The sequence below is a fragment of the Aphelocoma coerulescens genome, unplaced genomic scaffold (assembly GCF_041296385.1).
Source record: "Aphelocoma coerulescens isolate FSJ_1873_10779 unplaced genomic scaffold, UR_Acoe_1.0 HiC_scaffold_118, whole genome shotgun sequence".
NCBI lineage: Eukaryota > Metazoa > Chordata > Aves > Passeriformes > Corvidae > Aphelocoma > Aphelocoma coerulescens.
The window spans coordinates 357,449-377,624 of NW_027183476.1; the positions used below are offsets into that span (position 1 = coordinate 357,449).

The 20,176-nt window shown below is 52.6% G+C and overlaps 2 protein-coding genes across 2 annotated transcripts in view; both read right to left on the minus strand.

Moving 5' to 3' along the window:
* The window catches only part of LOC138100607 (signal-induced proliferation-associated 1-like protein 3), a 76,082-nt gene extending 58,708 nt beyond the window's left edge, over positions 1-17,374 (minus strand). The window contains 6 exon segments of the mRNA XM_068998482.1: positions 1,477-1,634; positions 3,465-3,568; positions 6,688-6,862; positions 10,610-10,798; positions 14,492-14,622; positions 16,084-17,374. Coding sequence (XP_068854583.1) covers positions 1,477-1,634; positions 3,465-3,568; positions 6,688-6,862; positions 10,610-10,798; positions 14,492-14,622; positions 16,084-17,251 — 1,925 coding nt within the window. The 5' untranslated portion in view covers positions 17,252-17,374.
* Positions 17,283-20,176, minus strand: part of LOC138100608 (signal-induced proliferation-associated 1-like protein 3) — a 73,849-nt gene continuing 70,955 nt past the window's right edge. Inside the window, exon 18 of the mRNA XM_068998483.1 lies at positions 17,283-17,393. Coding sequence (XP_068854584.1) covers positions 17,283-17,393 — 111 coding nt within the window. The remainder of the gene's footprint in view (positions 17,394-20,176) is intronic.

A 20,176-nucleotide genomic window follows, 5' to 3' on the forward strand; every position in this document is an offset into this window, starting at 1 on the left:
GTTTGGGGGGATTTGGGGGGATTTGGGGGGATTTGGGGAGGTTTTGGGGGGATTTGAAGGGATTTTGGAGGGGATTTGGGGGATTTTGGGGAGATCTGAAGGGATTTTAGGGGAATTTGGGAGGAATTTGGGGGATTTTGGGTGGATTTTGGGGGGATTTGGGGGGATTTGAGGGGAAATTTTGGGGGAATTTGGGGGGAATTTGGGGGGATTCAGGAGGGTTTTGGGGGATTTTGGGAATTTTGGGGGGGTTTGGGGGGATTTGGGAGGGATTTGGGGAGATTTGAGGGGATTTGGGGAATTTTGGGGGGATTTCGGGGGGATTTGGGGGATTTGGAGGGATTTTGGGAGGATTTGGGGGGAATTTGGGGGGATTTTGGGGGGATTTGAGGGCATTTGGGGGGGATTTGGGGGGATTTGAGGGGATTTTTGGGGGGATTTGAGGGGATTTGGGGGATTTGGGGGGAATTTGGGGGATTTTGGGGGGATTTGAAGGGATTTTGGGGGGAATTTTGGGGGATTTGGGGGGATGTGGGGAGATTTGAGGGGATTTTGGGGGGATTTGGGGGGGATTTGGAGGGATTTTGAGAGATTTTGGGGGGATTTCAGGGGGATTTGGGGGAATTTTGGGGGATTTGGGGGGAATTCGGGGGGATTTGGGGTGATTTTGAGGGGATTTGGGGGGGATTTGGGGGCATTTGGGGGCATTTGAGGGGATCCAGGATGCACCGGGATGCACCGGGATCCACCAGGATCCACCGGGATCCACCGGGATCCACCAGGATCTGTCGGGATGGGCCTGGATGCACCGGGATGGGCCGGGATCCGTTGGGATGGGCCGGGATGGGCCGGGATGTGCCAGGATCCACCGGGATCCACCGGGATCCACCAGGATGGGCCGGGATCCACCGGGATCCACCGGGATCCACCGGGATGGGCCGGGATCCACCAGGATCTCCCAGGATGGGCCGGGATCCACCAGGATGGGCCGGGATCCACCAGGATCTCCTGGGATGGGCCGGGATGGGCCGGGATGCACCAAGATGGGCCAGGATCCCCCGGGATGGGCCGGGATGGGCCGGGATCCACTGGGATCCCCCGGGATCCCCTGGGATGGGCTGAGATGGGCCGGGATCCACCGGGATCCACCAGGATCCCCCAGGATGGGCCGGGATGGGCCGGGATCTGTCAGGATGGGCCGGGATCCACCGGGATGGGCCGGGATGGGCCAGGATCCACCAGAATCCCCCAGGATCCCCCGGGATGGGCCGGAATGGGCCGGGATGGGCCGGGATCCCCCAGGATCCCCCGGGATGGGCTGGGATGGGCCAGGATGGGCCGGGATCCACTGGGATCCACCAGGTTTCCCCGGGATGGGCCGGGATGGGTCACGATCAGCCAGGATGGGCCAGGATGGGCCGGGATGGGCCAGGATCCCCCGGGATCCCCCCGGATCCCCCGGGGTGGGGGCGGCACCTGTAGCAGACGCTGTCGGAGCAGGGCTGGTGGGCGCGCACGATGATGAAGACGTGCTGGAAGTGGGAGCGGATGTTCTGGGGCGTGAAGGGCAGCGCCCCCGGCTCCTGGAAGATGATGGTGACGATGTCGTTGCCGATGTGGCGCTTCCGGAGCAGCTGGGAAGGAGGCGGGGTGGGATCGGGGGAGGGGGAGGGGAGGGGAAATAAAAAACAAAAAAAAAAAGAAATGAAAAAATCAACCGGGAACGGGAACGGGAACGGGAGGGATCCGGTCTCGGGATCGGCCAAGAGAGGTGGGATCGGCCAAGGAAGCTTTGGGAGAGGTGGGGGGTTGGGAGGATTCAACTCGGGGGAAATTTCAATGCTTGGGATCAAGCAACGCTTGGGATCAACCAATGCTTGGGATCTCCTTCAACCCTCGGGATCTCCCAAACCTTGGGATCATCCAAATCTTGGGAACCTTCCAACCCTTGAGTTCCTTCAACCCTTGGGATCCTTCAACTCTTAGGATCAGCCAATTCTTGGGATCCTCCAACTCTTGGGATCTCCTTCAACCCTTGGGGATCCTCCAACCCTTGGGATCCTTCAACCCTTGGGATCCTCCAACCCTTGGGATTCCCTAATTTCAGGGATCCACCAATCAACTCTTGGGATCCTCTTCAACTCTTGGGATCCTTCAACTCTTGGGATCTCCCAACCCTTGGGATCCTTCAACCCTTGGGATCCCCCAACCCTTGGGATCCTCCAACCTTTGGGATCATCCAACCCTTGGGATCCTTCAACCCTTGGGATCCTCCAACCCTTGGGATCCTCCAACCCTTGGGATTCCCTAATTTCAGGGATCCACCAACCAACCCTTGGGATCCTCTTCAACTCTTGGGATCCTTCAACTCTTGGGATCTCCCAACCCTTGGGATCCTTCAACCCTTGAGATCTCCCAGTTCTTGGGAACCTTCAACTCCTGCGATCCTCCAACCCTTGGGATCTCTCAACCCTTGGGATCTCCCAAACCTTGGGATCATCCAATTCTTGGGATCCTTCAACTCTGGGGATTATCCAACCCTTGGGATCCTCCAACCCTTGGGGAGCCACCAACTCTTGGGATCCTTCTACTCTTGGGATGCTTCAACCCTTGGGATCCTCCAACCCTTGGGATCCCCTTCAACCCTTGGGAACCTTCCAACCCTTGAGTTCCTCCAACCCTTGGGATCCTCCAACCCTTGGGATTCCCTAATTTCAGGGATCCACCAACCAAGCCTTGGAATCCCCTTCAACCCTTGGGAACCTCCAACCCTTGGGATCTCCCAGTTTTTGGGAACCTTCAACGCCTGCGATCCTCCAACTCTTGGGATCTCTCAACCCTTGGGATCTCCCAACCCTTGGGATCATCCAAATCTTGGGAACCTTCAACCCTTGAGTTCCTTCAACCCTTGGGATCCTTCAACCCTTGGGATCAGCCAATTCTTGGGATCTTCCAACCCTTGGGATCCTTCAACTCTTGGGGATCCTCCAACCCTTGGGATCTCCCAACCCTTGGGATCCCCTAATTTCAGAGATCCTCCAACCAACCCTTGGGATCCTTAAACTCTTGGGATCCTTAAAATCTGGGCATCTCCCAACCCTTGGGATCCCCTCCAACCCTTGGGGTCCTTCAACCCTTGGGATCCTCCAACCCTTGGGATCCTCCAACCCTTGGGATTCCCCAACCCTTGGGATCCTCCAACCCTTGGGATCATCCAACTCTTGGGATCTCTCAACCCTTGGGATCTCCCAACCCTTGGGATCATCCAATTCTTGGGATCCTTCAACTCTGGGGATCATCCAACCCTTGGGTTCCTCCAACCCTTGGGTTCCTCCAACCCTTGGGATCCCCCAACCCTTGGGATCCTCCAACCCTTGGGATCCTCCAACCCTTGGGATCCCCCAGCCCTTGGCACCCCCCAGTCTCCGTGGATCCCCGGGAAGGGCCGGGATCTCCGGCGGTACCTGCTGCCGGTTGTTGGGCGTGTAGGGCAGCATGGTGGACACGTGGAACATGATCTCGTAATCCTGGTACGTGGTGTACAGCGAGTGCGTGCCCGTGGAATCGGCTGCGGAAAACCGGGAGAACCCATCCGGTGAAATCCCAAATCCCGGGATCCAACGGGATCCCAAAGCTCACTCTTGGTGTCCAACTGGGACCACCCAACTCTTGGGATGTCCCAACCCTTGGGATCCTTCAACCCTTGGGACTCCCCAGCTCTTGGGATCCTTCAACCTTTGGGATCACCCACCCAACTCTTGGGATCCCCCAACTCCTGGGATCCCCCACCGCGCTGCAGAGCGAGTGTGCGCCCGTGGAATCGGCTGCGGAAAACCGGGATAACCCATCCGGGTGAAATCCCAAATCCCGGGATCCGATGGGATCCCAAAACTCACTCTTGGTGTCCAACTGGGAGCGCCCAACCCTTGGGATCCTTCAACCTTTGGAATCCTTCAACCATTGGGATCCTTCAACTCTTGGGATCCTTCAACCCTCGGGATCCTTCAACTCTCGGGATCCCCAAATTTCTGGGATGTCCCAACTCTTGGGATCCTTCAGCCTTTGGGATCACCCAAACCTTGGGATCCCCCAATTCTTGGAATCCTTCAAGAGTACCCACGGAATCGACTACGGAAAACACGGAGAACCCATCCGGGTGAAATCCCAAATCCTGGGATCCGATGGGATCCCAAACCTCACTCTTGGTGTCCAACTGGGAGCACCCAACCCTTGGGATCCTTCAACCCTTGGGATCTCCCAACCCTTGGGATCCCCCAATTCTTGGAATCCTTCAGTCTTTGGGACCACCCAATTTTTGGGATCCCCCAACCCTTGGGATCCCCCAATTCTTGGAATCCGTCAACCCTCAGGATCACCCAACTCCTGGGATCCCCCAACTTCTGGGAGCACCCAACCCTCAGGATCCCCCAACTCCTGGGATCCCCCCCCTTGCTGCAGAGCGAGTGCGCGCCCGTGGAATCGGCTGCGGAAAACCGGGATAACCCATCCGGTGAAATCCCAAATCCCGGGATCCAACGGGATCCCAAAACTCACTCTTGGTGTCCAACTGGGAGCACCCAACCCTTGGGATCTCCCAACCCTTGGGATCCTTCAACCCTTGGGATCCCCCAACTCTTGGGATCCTTCAAACTTTGGGACCATCCAATTTTTGGGATCCTTCAACCCTTGGGATCCCCAACTTTTGGGAGCACCCAACCCTTGGGATCCTTCAACCCTCGGGATCCTTCAATTCTTGGGATCCTTCAACCCTCGGGATCCTTCAATTCTTGGGATCCTTCAACCTTTGGGATCACCCACCCAACCCTTGGGATCCCCCAACTCCTGGGATCCCCACTGCGCTGCAGAGCGAGTGCGCGCCCGTGGAATCGGCTGCGGAAAACCGGGATAACCCATCCGGTGAAATCCCAAATCCCGGGATCCGACGGGATCCCAAAACTCACTCTTGGTGTCCAACTGGGAGCGCCCAACCCTTGGGATCCTCCAACCTTTGGGATCCTTCAACCATTGGGATCCTTCAACTCTTGGGATCCTTCAACCCTCGGGATCCTTCAACTCTCGGGATCCCCAAATTTCTGGGATGTCCCAACTCTTGGGATCCTTCAGTCTTTGGGATCACCCAACCCTTGGGATCCCCCAATTCTTGGAATCCTTCAAGAGTGCCCACGGAATCGACTACGGAAAACACGGAAAACCCATCCGGGTGAAATCCCAAATCCTGGGATCCGATGGGATCCCAAAGCTCACTCTTGGTGTCCAACTGGGAGCGCCCAACCCTTGGGATCCTTCAACCTTTGGAATCCTTCAACCATTGGGATCCTTCAACTCTTGGGATCCTTCAACCCTCAGGATCCCCAAACTTCTGGGACCACCCAACTCTTGGGATCCTTCAGTCTTTGGGACCACCCAACCTTTGGGATCCCCCAATTCTTGGAATCCTTCAAGAGTACCCACGGAATCGACTACGGAAAACACGGAAAACCCATCCGGGTGAAATCCCAAATCCCGGGATCCGATGGGATCCCAAAACTCACTCTTGGTGTCCAACTGGGAGCACCCAACCCTTGGGATCCTTCAACCCTTGGGATCTCCCAACCCTTGGGATCCTTCAACTCTTGGAATCGTTCAACCTTTGGGAGCACCCAACTTTTGGGAGCACCCAACCCTTGGGATCCTTCAACCCTTGGGATCTCCCAACCCTTGGGATCCCCCAATTCTTGGAATCCTTCAGTCTTTGGGACCACCCAATTTTTGGGATCCCCCAACCCTTGGGATCCCCCAATTCTTGGAATCCGTCAACCCTCAGGATCCCCCAACTCCTGGGATCCCCCAACTTCTGGGAGCACCCAACCCTCAGGATCCCCCAACTCCTGGGATCCCCCCCCTTGCTGCAGAGCGAGTGCGCGCCCGTGGAATCGGCTGCGGAAAACACGGAAAACCCATCCGGTGAAATCCCAAATCCTGGGATCCGATGGGATCCCAAAACTCACTCTTGGTGTCCAACTGGGAGCACCCAACCCTTGGGATCCTTCCAACTCTTGGGATCCTTCAACACTTGGGATCCTTCAACCCTCGGGATCCTTCAACCCTCAGGATCCCCAAACTTCTGGGACCACCCAACTCTTGGAATCCTTCAGTCTTTGGGATCACCCAACCCTTGGGATCCCCCAATTCTTGGAATCCTTCAGTCTTTGGGATCCCCCAACCTTTGGGATCCCCCAGTTCTTGGAATCCTTCAAGAGTACCCACGGAATCGACTACGGAAAACACGGAAAACCCATCCGGGTGAAATCCCAAATCCCGGGATCCGCCGGGATCCCAAAACTCACTCTTGGTGTCCAACTGGGAGCGCCCAACTCTTGGGATCCTTCAACCCTTGGGATCTCCCAACCCTTGGGATCCCCCAATTCTTGGAATCCTTCAGTCTTTGGGACCACCCAATTTTTGGGATCCCCCAACCCTTGGGATCCCCCAATTCTTGGAATCCGTCAACCCTCAGGATCACCCAACTCCTGGGATCCCCCAACTTCTGGGAGCACCCAACCCTCAGGATCCCCCAACTCCTGGGATCCCCCCAGTGCGCGCCCGTGGAATCGGCTGCGGAAAACCGGGATAACCCATCCAGGTGAAATCCCAAATGCCGGGATCCGCCGGGATCCCAAAACTCACTCTTGGTGTCCAACTGCGCCGCGTATTTGGTGAAGGATTTGAGGGAAACCTTCTCGCCCAGGAGCGTGAGGAACTCGTCGAGCGCGGGCCCGGCGGCCTCGTTGTTGTACATCTCCTCCTCCGAGCTCTGCCCGGCCTTGCAGTACAGAATCCCCACCTTGTGCCGCCGGCACAGCTGCGGCAACAGCGGGAATTGGGGGATTTGGGGATTCGGGAGCGGGGATGCGGGGATTTGGGGGTTTGGGAGGGGGGATTTGGGGATTTGGGAGGGGGAATTTGGGGATTTGGGAGTGGGGATTTGGGGATTTGGGGATTTGGGAGCAGGAATTTGGAGATTTGGGAGTGGGGATTTGGGGATTTGGGGATTTGGGAGCAGGAATTTGGAGATTTGGGAGGGGGAATTTGGGGATTTGGGGATTTGGGAGTGGGGATTTGGGGATTTGGGGATTTGGGAGCGGGGATTTGGGGATTTGGGAGGGGAAATTTGGGAGGGGGAAGTTGGGGATTTGGGGATTTGGGAGGGGGAATTTGGGGATTTGGAGATTTGGGAGCGGGGATTTGGGGATTTGGGAGTGGGGATTTGGGGATTTGGGGATTTGGGAGGGGGGATTTGGGAGTGGGAATTTGGGGATTTGGGAGGGGGAATTTGGGGATTTGGGGATTTGGGAGGGGGGAATTTGGGGATTTGGGAGGGGGGAATTTGGGGATTTGGAGATTTGGGAGCGGGGATTTGGAGATTTTGGGATTTTGGAGGGGGAAATTGGGGATTTGGGAGCGGGGATTTGGGGATTTGGGAGGGGAAATTTGGGAGGGGGAAGTTGGGGATTTGGGGATTTGGGAGGGGGAATTTGGGGATTTGGAGATTTGGGAGCGGGGATTTGGGGATTTGGGAGTGGGGATTTGGGGATTTGGGAGCGGGGATTTGGGGATTTGGGAGCGGGAATTTGGGAGGGGGAATTTGGGGATTTGGGAGGGGGAATTTGGGGATTTGGGGATTTGAGAGCGGGGATTTGAGAGTGGGGATTTGGGGATTTGGGAGTGGGGATTTGGGGATTTGGGAGGGGGGAATTTGGGGATTTGGGGATTTGGGGATTTGGGAGCGGGAATTTGGGGATTTGGGAGCGGGGATTTGGGAGGGGGAAGTTGGGGATTTGGGGATTTGGGAGCGGGGATTTGGGACTGGTAATTGGGGATTTGGGGATTTGGGAGGGGGAATTTGGGAGGGGTAAGTTGGGGATTTGGGAGCGGGGATTTGGGGATTTGGGAGGGGGAATTTGGGACTGGTAATTGGGGATTTGGGGATTTGGGAGGGGGAAGTTGGGGATTTGGGAGTGGGGATTTGGGAGCAGGAATTTGGGGATTTGGGAGGGGGGATTTGGGAGGGGGAATTTGGGGATTTGGGGATTTGGGAGGGGGAAGTTGGGGATTTGGGGATTCGGGAGTGGGGATTTGGGGATTTGGGGATTTGGGAGTGGGGATTTGGGAGCGGGAATTTGGAGATTTGGGAGCGGGAATTTGGAGATTTGGGGATTTGGGAGTGGGAATTTGGGGATTTGGAAGGGGGAATTTGGGGATTCGGGAGTGGGAATCTCCCAACCCTTAGGATCCTTCAACTCTTAGGATCTCCCAACCTTTGGGATCCTCCAACCCTTGGGATCCTCCAACCTTTGGGATCCTCCAACCCTTGAATCACCCAAGACCCTTCGGGATACCCCAACCCTTGGGATCCCTCAAACCTTAGGATCAACCAATTTCTGGGATCACCTGAGCCCCTTTGGGATCCTTCAAACCTTGGATCCCCCCAATCCCAGAAATCTCCCAATCCTTGGAATTCCCCAGTCCTTGGAATCCCAGGAATCCCCAAACCCCAGGAATCCCCAAACCCCAGGAACCCAGGAACTCCCAAACCCCAGGAACCCTTAAACCCCAGGATTCCCCAATATCCTAGGAACTCCCAAACCCCAGGAACCCCCAAACCCCAGCAAATCCCACGAATCCCCGATTCCCAGCAATCCCAGAAACCCCAAAATCCCAGGAACCCCCAAACCCCAGGATTCCCCAAACCCCAGCAAATCCCAGCAATCCCCAAACCCCAGCAAATCCCACGATTGCCCCCCCAAACCCCAGCAATCCCCAACTCCCAAGAATCCCAGCAATCCCAGAAACCCCAAAATCCCAGGAATCCCCAAACCCCAGCAAATCCCAGGAACCCCCAAATCCCAGGAACTCCCAAACCCCAGGAGCCCCCAAACCCCAGCAATCCCCGACTCCCAAGAATCCCAGCAATCCCAGAAACCCCAAAATCCCAGGAATCCCCAAACCCCAGCAAATCCCAGGAACCCCCAAACCCCAGGAACCCTCAAACCCCAGGATTCCCCAATATCCCAGGATTCCCCAAACCCCAGCAAATCCCAGGAACCCCCAAATCCCAGGAACTCCCAAACCCCAGGAGCCCCCAAACCCCAGCAATCCCCAAACCCCAGCAATCCCAGGAACCCCCAAACCCCAGGAATCCCCAAACCCCAGCAAATCCCAGGAACCCCCAAACCCCAGGAACCCTCAAACCCCAGGATTCCCCAATATCCCAGGATTCCCCAAACCCCAGCAAATCCCAGGAACCCCCAAATCCCAGGAACTCCCAAACCCCAGGAGCCCCCAAACCCCAGCAATCCCCAAACCCCAGCAATCCCAGGAACCCCCAAACCCCAGGAACCCCCAAACCCCAGGAAATCCCAGGATTCCCCAAACCCCAGGAGCCCCCAAACCCCCCAAAATCCCAGGATTCCCCAAACCCCAGGAAATCCCAGGAACCCCCAAATCCCAGGAACTCCCAAACCCCAGCAACCCCCCAAAACCCCAGGAACCCCCAAACCCCAGCAAATCCCAGGAACTCCCAAACCCCAGGAACCCCCAAACCCCAGCAAATCCCAGGAACCCAGGAACCCCCAAACCCCAGAAATCCCCAAACCCCAGCAAATCCCAGGAACCCCCCAAAATCCCAGGAACCCCCAAACCCCAGCAAATCCCAGGAACTCCCAAACCCCAGAAATCCCCAAACCCCAGCAAATCCCACGATTCCCCCCCCCCCAAACCCCAGCAATCCCCGACTCCCAACAATCCCGGCAATCCCAGCAACCCCCCAAAACCCCAGGAACCCCCAAACCCCAGCAAATCCCAGGAACCCAGGAACCCCCAAACCCCAGAAATCCCCAAACCCCAGCAAATCCCAGGAACCCCCCAAAATCCCAGGAACCCCCAAACCCCAGCAATCCCCAAACCCCAGGAACCCCCAAACCCCAGGAACCCCCAAACCCCAGCAAATCCCACGATTCCCCCCCAAACCCCAGCAATCCCCAACTCCCAAGAATCCCAGCAATCCCAGAAACCCCAAAATCCCAGGAATCCCCAAACCCCAGGAACCCTCAAACCCCAGGATTCCCCAATATCCCAGGATTCCCCAAACCCCAGGAAATCCCAGGAACCTCCAAATCCCAGGAACTCCCAAACCCCAGGAGCCCCCAAACCCCAGGATTCCCCGAACCCCAGGAAATCCCAGGAACCCCCAAACCCCAGGAATCCCAGCAATCCCCGACTCCCAGCAATCCCAGCAATCCCAGCAACCCAAAAATCCCAGGAATCCCCAAACCCCAGGAACCCCCAAACCCAGAAATCCCCAACTCCCAAGAATCCCAGCAATCCCAGAAACCCCCCAAAATCCCAGGAACCCCCAAACCCCAGCAAATCCCAGGAACCCCCAAACCCAGAAACCCCCAAACCCCAGCAAATCCCACGATTCCCCCCCCCCCAAACCCCAGCAATCCCCGACTCCCAACAATCCCAGCAATCCCAGCAACCCCCCAAAATCCCAGGAATCCCCTTTCCATCCCCACCCCCCCCCCAACCCAATCCCCCCAACTCTCACCCCCTGCTCGTCCAGCTTGAGCAGCTGCTCGGGGACCTTGGGCGAGCAGAGCGCCATCCGCAGGCACTGCACGTTCAGCTCGGGAAGCACGAATTCCAGGATATCCCGGAGCGGGAGCCCCCGCAGCGACCCCGCCTTGGCCGTGCTGGGCGTGGCGTCCTCCAGGATGGATCCGCGCAGCGTGGCCAGCTGGGAAAAGGGGGGAAAAACCAAAACATAAAACAAAAAAAAAAAATCCGGGATGAGAATGGCGGAATGGGAACGGGGAAGGATGGGGTAGAAGGGGGGGAGGGGTTCGCGTAGCGCGGTTTGGATGTGGAGGGGGTTTGGTAATGGGGGTTTGGCAAAGGGATTTTTCCAAGATTTTTTTCCCAAGGGATTTTTCCCAAGGTTTTTTTCCCAAGGGGTTTCTCCCAACGGTTTTCCCAAGGTTTTTTTTCCAAAGGGTTTTTCCCAAGGGGTTTTTCCCCAAGGTTTTTTTCCCAAGGGATTTTTCCCAACGGTTTTCCCAAGGTTTTTTTTCCAAGGGATTTTTCCCAAGGAATTTTCCCAAAGGGATTTTTCCCAAGGTTTTTTCCCCAAGGGGTTTTTCCCAAGGGATTTTTCCTGAGGGGTTTTTTCCAAGGGATTTTTCCCAAGGGATTTCTCCCAATGGTTTTCCCAAGGTTTTTTTCCCCGAGGTTTTTTCCCAAAGGGTTTTTCCCAAGGAATTTTCCCAAGGGTTTTTCCCAAGGTGTTTTTCCCAAGGGTTTTTCCCAAGGGTTTTTTCCCAATATTTTTTTTCCAAGAGGTTTTTCCAAAGGGTTTTTCCCAAGGGGTTTTTCCAAAGGGTTTTTTTCCCCCAAGGAATTTTCCCAAAGGGATTTTTCTCAAGGTTTTTTCCCGAGGTTTTTTTCCCAAGGGTTTTTCCCAAGGGTTTTTCCCAAGGTTTTTTTCCCAAGGGTTTTTCCCCAAGGGGTTTTTCCCAAGGAATTTTCCCAAAGGGATTTTTCCCAAGGTTTTTTTCCCAAGGTGTTTTTCCCAAGGTTTTTTTTCCCAAGGGGTTTCCCCCAACGGTTTTCCCAAGGTTTTTTTTCCAAGGGATTTTTCCCAAGGAATTTTCCCAAAGGGATTTTTCCCAAGGTTTTTTCCCCAAGGGGTTTTTCCCAAGGTTTTTTTCCCAAGGTTTTTTTTCCAAGGGGTTTTTCCAAAGGGATTTTTCCCAAGGTTTTTTTCCCTGAGGTTCTTTCCCCCAAGGAATTTTCCCAAGGTTTTTTTCCCAAGGTTTTTTTCCAAAGGGTTTTTCCCCAAGGGATTTTTCCCAAGCGATTTTTCCCAAGGGTTTTTCCCAAGGTTTTTTCCCGAGGTTTTTTCCCCCAAGGAATTTTCCCAAAGGGATTTTTCCCAAGGTTTTTTTCCCTGAGGTTTTTTCCCCAAGGGATTTTTCCCAAGGTTTTTCTCCCAAGGGGTTTCTCCCAAGGGATTTTTCCCAAGGTTTTTTTCCCAAGGGATTTCTCCCAACGGTTTTCCCAAGGGATTTTTCCCAAGAGATTTTTCTCAAGGTTTTTTTCCCCGAGGTTTTTTTTCCAAGGGATTTCTCCCAGTGGTTTTCCCAAGGGGTTTTTCTCCCAAGGGTTTTTCCCGAGGTTTTTTTCCCCAAGGAATTTTCCAAGGGGTTTCTCTCGAGGGATTTTTCCTGAGGGGTTTTTCCCAAGGGATTTTTCCAAAGGGTTTTTCCCAAGGTTTTTTTCCCAAGGTTTTTTCCTCGAGGTTTTTTTCCCCAAGGGGTTTTTTCCAAAGGGTTTTTCCTGAGGGGATTTTTCCCAAGGGGGTTTTCCCAAGGTTTTTTCCCAAGGAATTTTCCCAAAGGGATTTTTCCCAAGGTTTTTTCCCCAAGGTTTTTTCCCCAAGGGGTTTTTCCCAAGGTTTTTTTCCCAATATTTTTTTTCCAAGAGGTTTTTCCAAAGGGTTTTTCCCAAGGTTTTTTCCCGAGGTTTTTTCCCCAAGGAATTTTCCCAAAGGGATTTTTCCCAAGGTTTTTTTCCCTGAGGTTTTTTCCCCCAAGGGTTTTTCCCAAGGTTTTTTTCCCAAAGGGATTTTTCCCAAGGTTTTTTCCCCGAGGTTTTTTTCCCCAAGGGGTTTTTTCCAAAGGGTTTTTCCTGAGGGGATTTTTCCCAAGGGGGTTTTCCCAAAGGGTTTTTCCCGAGGTTTTTTTCCTCAAGGAATTTTCCCAAAGGGATTTTTCTCAAGGTTTTTTTCCCAAGGTTTTTTCCCGAGGTTTTTTTCCCCAAGGAATTTTCCCAAAGGGATTTTTCCCAAGGCTTTTTTCCCAAGGTTTTTTTTCCAAGGGGTTTTTCCAAAGGGGTTTTCCCGAAGGGATTTTTCCCAAGGTTTTTTTCCCAAGGTTTTTTCCCCAAGGGGTTTTTCCCAAGGTTTTTTTCCCAAGGTTTTTTTTCCAAGGGGTTTTTCCAAAGGGGTTTTCCCAAGGGATTGTTCCCAAGGGATTTTTCCCAATGTTTTCCCAAGGGGTTTTTCCAAAGGGTTTTTCCCAAGGGATTTTTCCCAAGGGATTTTCCCCAAGGGTTTTTCCCAAGGGTTTTTTCCCAAGGGGTTTCTCCCAACGGTTTTCCCAAGGTTTTTTTTCCAAGGGATTTTTCCCAAGGAATTTTCCCGAGGGGTTTTTTTCCCAAGGGTTCCCTCCAAGGGGTTTTTCCCAAGGTTTTTTTCCCCCAAGAAATTTTCCCAAGGGATTTTTCTCGAGGTTTTTTTCTGAGGGATTTTCCCCGAGGGATTTTTCCCAAGGTTTTTCTCCCAAGGGGTTTCTCCCAACGGTTTTCCCAAGGGATTTTTCCCAAGGGATTTTTCCCAAAGGATTTTTCCCAAGGAATTTTTCCCAAGGGATTTCTCCCAATGGTTTTTCCAAGGGGTTTTTCCCAAGGGATTTTTCCCAAGGTGTTTTTCCCAAGGTTTTTTTCCAAAGGGTTTTTCCCCAAGGGGTTTTTCCCAAGGAATTTTCCCAAAGGGATTTTTCCCAAGGTTTTTTTCCCAAGGGTTTTTCCCACGGGTTTTTCCCAAGGTTTTTTTCCCAAGGGGTTTCTCCCAACGGTTTTCCCAAGGTTTTTTTTCCAAGGGATTTTTCCCAAGGAATTTTCCCAAAGGGATTTTTCCCAAGGGTTCCCTCCAAGGGGTTTTTCCCAAGGTTTTTTTCCCCCAAGGAATTTTCCCAAGGGATTTTTCTCGAGGGTTTTTTCTGAGGGATTTTCCCCGAGGGATTTTTCCCAAGGTTTTTTTCCCAAGGGGTTTCTCCCAACGGTTTTCCCAAGGGATTTTTCCCAAGGGATTTTTCCCAAAGGATTTTTCCCAAGGAATTTTTCCCAAGGGATTTCTCCCAATGGTTTTTCCAAGGGGTTTTTCCCAAGGGATTTTTCCCAAGGGTTTTTTCCCAAGGGTTTTTCCCAAGGGATTTTTCCCAAGGGATTTTCCCCAAGGGATTTTTCCCAAGGTTTTTTTCCCAAGGGGTTTCCCCCAACGGTTTTCCCAAGGTTTTTTTTCCAAGGGACTTTTCCCAAGGAATTTTCCCAAAGGGATTTTTCCCAAGGGTTCCCTCCAAGGGGTTTTTCCCGAGGGGTTTTTCCCAAGGTTTTTTTCCCCCAAGGAATTTTCCCAAGGGATTTTTCTCGAGGGTTTTTTCTGAGGGATTTTCCCCGAGGGATTTTTCCCAAGGTTTCTCTCCCAAGGGGTTTTTCCCAAGGGATTTCTCCCAAGGTTTTCTTCCCAAAGGATTTTTCCCGAGGGGTTTTTCCCAAGGAATTTTTCCCGAGGGGTTTTTCCCAAGGGATTTTTCCCAAGGGGATTTTCCCAAGGGGATTTTTCCCAAGGTTTTCTTTTTTTGGGGACCAGGACCTGGCTGGTGCGGAAGATGAGGCGGTGCTGGAATTGGGGGCCGTGCTCTTTGTGCTCCTCCAGCTTTTCCCGACGGATGCTCACGGCCACCGGGCCCAGCTTCTCGTCCACGCCGAAATAGTTGGAATGTTCTGGGTGGGAAAAGCGGGATTTGGGGGATTTGGGGAGATTTGGGGGGGATTTTGGGGGATTTGGGGGGATTTTGGGGGGAATTTGGGGGATTTGGGGGGGATTTTGGGGGGATTTGGGGGGATTTGGGGGGGAATTTGGGGGGATTTGGGGGATTTTGGGGGGATTTTGGGGATTTTGGGGGGATTTTGGGGGATTCGGGAGGATTTGGGGAGATTTTGGGGGGATTTGGGGGGATTTGGGGGATTTTGGGGAGATTTTGGGGGGATTTGGGGGGATTTTGGGGGGATTTTGGGGGATTCGGGAGGATTTGGGGAGATTTTGGGGGGATTTTGGGGGATTTGGGGGGGATTTTGGGGAGTTTGGGGGATTTTGGGAGGATTTTGGGGGGATTTTGGGGGGATTTTGGGGGATTTTGGGGAATTTTGGGGGGATTTTGGGGGATTTAAGGGGATTTGGGGGGGATTTTAGAGGGATTTGGGGGATTTTGGGGGGATTTTGGGGGATTTGGGGGATTTTGGGGGGATTTTGGGGGGACTTGGGGGATTTTGGGGGGATTTTGGGGATTTGGGGGATTTTGGGGAGTTGGGGGGATTTTGGGGAGATTTTGGGGGATTCGGGAGGATTTGGGGAGATTTTGGGGGGATTTGGGGGGATTTTGGGGGGATTTTGGGAGGATTTGGGGAGATTTTGGGGGATTTTGGGGGGATTTTGGGGGGATTTGGGGGATTTTGGGGGGACTTGTGGGATTTTGGGGGAATTTGGGGGGATTTGGGGGATTTTGGGGGATTTTGGGGGATTTGGGGGGACTTGGGGGATTTTGGGGGGACTTGGGGGGATTTGGGAGGATTTGGGGGATTTTGGGGGATTTTGGGGGGATTTTGGGGGATTTTGGGGGGACTTGGGGGATTTTGGGGGGACTTGGGGGGATTTGGGGGATTTTGGGGGGATTTTGGGGGATTTTGGGGGGATTTTGGGGGATTTGGGGGATTTTGGGGGGATTTGGGGGGATTTTGGGGGATTTTGGGGGGATTTGGGGGGATTTGGGGGATTTGCGGGGGATTTTGGGGGATTTGGGAGGATTTGGGAGGATTTTGGGGGATTTGGGGGGATTTGGGGGATTTTGGGGGATTTTGGGGGGATTTGGGGGGATTTTGGGGGATTTTGGGGGATTTTGGGGGGATTTGGGGGGATTTGGGGAGATTTTGGAGGGATTTAGGGGGGATTTGGGGGAATTTCGGACGATTGGGGGGGTTTTGGGGGGAATTTTGTGGAATTTGGAGGGATTTTTGGAGGATTTTTGGGGATTTAGGGGGAATTTGGAGGAGATACAAAATTCCAGCCAAACCAAGGAGGAATCGGGCAAACCAGAAGAAACCGAGGAATCTCCAAAACAGAACTGAAGGAATTTTGGGAATTTCAAAGCTCCCAAATCCCCCCTCCCCCTTCCCATCATTCCCAACCTTTCCCATGGAAATAATCCCGGTAGTAACGCGCTCCCAAATCCACGTGCTCCACGCTGAAATTCCGCAGCCGCTCCGGATCCCTCTGCTGCTCCTTGGGCACTTCCAAGACGGAAATCCCAGCGTTGGTCGGCTTCCCCACGTGGAGAGAATCCGGAAAAACCCCCGGAGATCCCAAAAATCCCGGAGCCGCCGTTTTGGAGAAGCTGAGGTCGCGTTCTCCGGCGCCGCCGCCGATCTCGTTGCGGAAGTGAGGGCAGCTGAGCAGCAGCTCGTTGCTGGTGTTATCCCCCACGTCGTGCTCCAGGTTTTCCTTGGAATTCAAGTCCTCCGTGCTGGAAAAAGCGGGATCGGAGCCGGCCGAAGCGGCGGAAGCGCCCGTGGTGGTGTTGCGGCGCCGGGCGCCGGCGCAGCGCTGCTGCAGCGCGGCCGCGCTCGGCTCGAACAGGATGCTCTGAGCGTCGTAGTGGGCGAAGCTTTTCCGGCAAATCCACGATTTCCACGGCGCTTCCCGGGATTCCTCAGGATCTTTGGGATCGGCCTCGGCGCGGCCGCCGCTCCGGAGCTTTTTAAAGATGGAGTCGTCGCTTTTCGGGCAACGCCGGCGCGGTTTTTCCTTGGGCTGGGGAGGCTCGTCCGGGACGCCGTCGCGGGTTTCGGGTTGGAGGCCGGGAAAATCCCGCTCGGGAGCGGCCGTTTTGGTGCGGAATTCCTTCAGCATCTCCAAGAAACTCTGCTCGGAAATGCCCTGCACGTCGATGGACGAGGTGCTGCCGTATTCCCGGAAAAGCCCGGCTCCGCTGGAAGCGCCGGCGCCGCCGCGAGATTCCGAATTTTCCTCGGCGTCGCACTCGCTCAGCGTCACTTCGCTGCTGCTCCGCTGCCGTAACGGAGTCGTCGCCGTCGCCGCCGTTCCCAAAAATCCCTCCTGGAATTCCACGTCCTTGGAACGCCGCCGCGCCAAGCGGTGAAGGGCTTTGAAGCCGGGAACGGCGGCCAAGGGTTGAGCGCTTGGGAAATGGCGGGAAGAAGCCGGAGAATCCTTGGAATCCTTGGAATCTTTGCTCCGCGGCGGCCACTCGGCCACGCGGGCGCGGACGCCCATTTTGGGAACGGTGGGAGCCCAAAAGGGAGCGGCGCCGGCGGAGTCGGAGCGTTGGGAATTCATGATCCCGCTGGGAAATTTGGGATGGAGGAGGTCATGGTCCGGTTGGGATGGGCACGGAGCGGGGTCGGGATTCCGGAGAGGGCGAGGAGAGGTCGAGGTGGAGGCCGCGGTGCCGGCGCATGGCGGGGGTGGGGCCGGAATTCTGGGGGGGGGGAAGGAGAGGATTAGTGGGATGGAGAATTCCCAAAAAATCCCCAAAGGGCCCCAGGGGTTTGGGGGTTTCTCCCTACAGGAATTCCTCAGGGAATCCTGGAATTTGGGGATTTGACTCTACGGGATTCCTCAGGGAATCCTGGAATTTGGGGATTTGACTCCATGGAAATTCCTCAAAAAAGCTGGGAATTTGTAGATCTGTATCCCACAAAAACTCCTTAAAACCCTTGGAATTGCTGCATTTATCCCATGGGAATTCCTCAGGAAATCCTGGATTTTGGGGATTTATCCCCATGGAAATTCCTTTAAAAATCCTTGGAATTGCTGCATTTATCCCACGGAAATTCCTCAGGAAATCCTGGAATTTGGAAATTCCTTTAAACCCTTGGAATTGCTGCATTTATCCCACGGAAATTCCTCAAAAACCCTTGGAATTGGTGACTTTATCCCTGTTGAGATCCCTCAGGAAATCCTGGAATTGGGGGATTTATTCCCATGGAAATTCCCCAAAAAAAACCCTTGGAATTGCTGCATTTATCCCATGGGAATTCCTCAGGAAATCCTGGATTTTGGGGATTTATCCCCATGGAAATTCCTTTAAAACTCCTTGGAATTGCTGCATTTATCCCACGGAAATTCCTCAGGAAATCCTGGAATTTGGAAATTCCTTTAAACCCTTGGAATTGCTGCATTTATCCCACGGAAATTCCTTAAAAACCCTTGGAATTGGTGACTTTATCCCTGTTGAGATCCCTCAGGAAATCCTGGAATTGGGGGATTTATTCCCATGGAAATTCCTCAAAAAAACCCCTTGGAATTGCTGCATTTATCCCATGGGAATTCCTCAGGAAATCCTGGAATTTGGGGATTTATCCCATGGGAATCCCTCAGGAAATCCTGGAATTTGCAAATTCCTTTAAACCCTTGGAATTGGAGGATTTATCCCACAAAAACTCCTCAAAAACCTTGGAATTGCTGCATTTATCCCACGGAAATTCCTCAAAACCCTTGGAATTGGTGACTTTATCCCTGGTGAGATCCCTCAGGAAATCCTGGAATTTGGGGATTTAACTCCACGGGAATTCTGGGAAAAGCTTGGAATTGATGGATTTGACTCCACGAGAATTCCTCAAAAAAGCTGGGAATTTGTAGATCTGTATTCCACAAAAATTCCTTTAAAACCCTTGGAATTTGGGCATTTATTCCCATGGGAATTCCTCAAAACCCTTGGAATTTGGAAATTCCTTTAAAACCTTGGAATTGCTGCATTTATCCCACAGAAATTCCTCAGGAAATCCTGGAATTTGGGGATTTATTCCCACAGGAATTCCTCAAAAAAACCCCTTGGAATTGCTGCATTTATCCCACAAAAATTCCTTTAAAACCCTTGGAATTGGAGGATTTATCCCATGGGAATTCCTCAAAACCCTTGGAATTTGGAAATTCCTTTAAAACCTTGGAATTACTGCATTTATCCCACAGAAATTCCTCAGGAAATCCTGGATTTTGGGGATTTATTCCCACAGGAATTCCTCAAAAAAACCCCTTGGAATTTGGGCATTTATCCCACGGAAATTCCTCAGGAAATCCTGGAATTTGGGGATTTTTTCCCATGGAAATTCCTCAAAAAAACCCCTTGGAATTGCTGCATTTATCCCACAAAAATTCCTTTAAAACCCTTGGAATTGGAGGATTTATCCCATGGGAATTCCTCAGGAAATCCTGGAATTTGGAAATGCCTTTAAACCCTTGGAATTGCTGCATTTATCCCACAGAAATTCCTCAGGAAATCCTGGATTTTGGGGATTTATTCCCACAGGAATTCCTCAAAAAAAACCCCTTGGAATTTGGGCATTTATCCCACGGAAATTCCTCAGGAAATCCTGGAATTTGGGGATTTTTTCCCATGGAAATTCCTCAAAAAAACCCCTTGGAATTGCTGCATTTATCCCACAAAAATTCCTTTAAAAACCTTGGAATTGCTGCATTTATCCCACGGGAATTCCTTTAAATCCTCCCATCAATCCCAGATTGCCTTAATTAACGAAATCTTAATTAAGCTCAGCCCCTTCCCACCGGGAATTCCCGTGGATCCCACAGGAAACAATTCCGGGAATTCCCGAGCCCTTCCCACTCCAGGTTGGAGGATTTTTGGGATAAAATTTCCCCCATTTTTGGGAAAAAATTCCCACCATTTTTGGGATAAAATTTCCCCCATTTTTGGGAAAAAATTCCCACCATTTTTGGGATAAAATTTCCCCCATTTTTGGGATAAAATCCCCCCCATTTTTGGGATAAAATTCTCCCCATTTTTGGGAAAAAATTCCCACAATTTTTGGGATAAAATTCCCACCATTTTTGGGATAAAATTCCCACCATTTTTGGGATAAAATTCCCCTATTTTTGGGAAAAAATTCCCCCATTTTTGGGATAAAATTCCCACCATTTTTGGGAAAAAATTCCCCCATTTTTGGGAAAAAATTCCCACAATTTTTGGGATAAAATTCCCACCATTTTTGGGAAAAAATTCCCCCATTTTTGGGATAAAATCCCCCCCATTTTTGGGATAAAATTCTCCCATTTTTGGGATAAAATTCTCCCCATTTTTGGGAAAAAATTCCCCCCATTTTTGGGGTGAAATCCCTCGATTTTGGGGCTCTGCAATTTCCAGTCCGGGGGTTTTGCCTCTTTTCCCAAAAAATCCGCGTTTTCCATGGGAATTCCTCATCCTGGAGCCTCCAAATTCCATCAGGGGTGGAAAAATTCCAACTT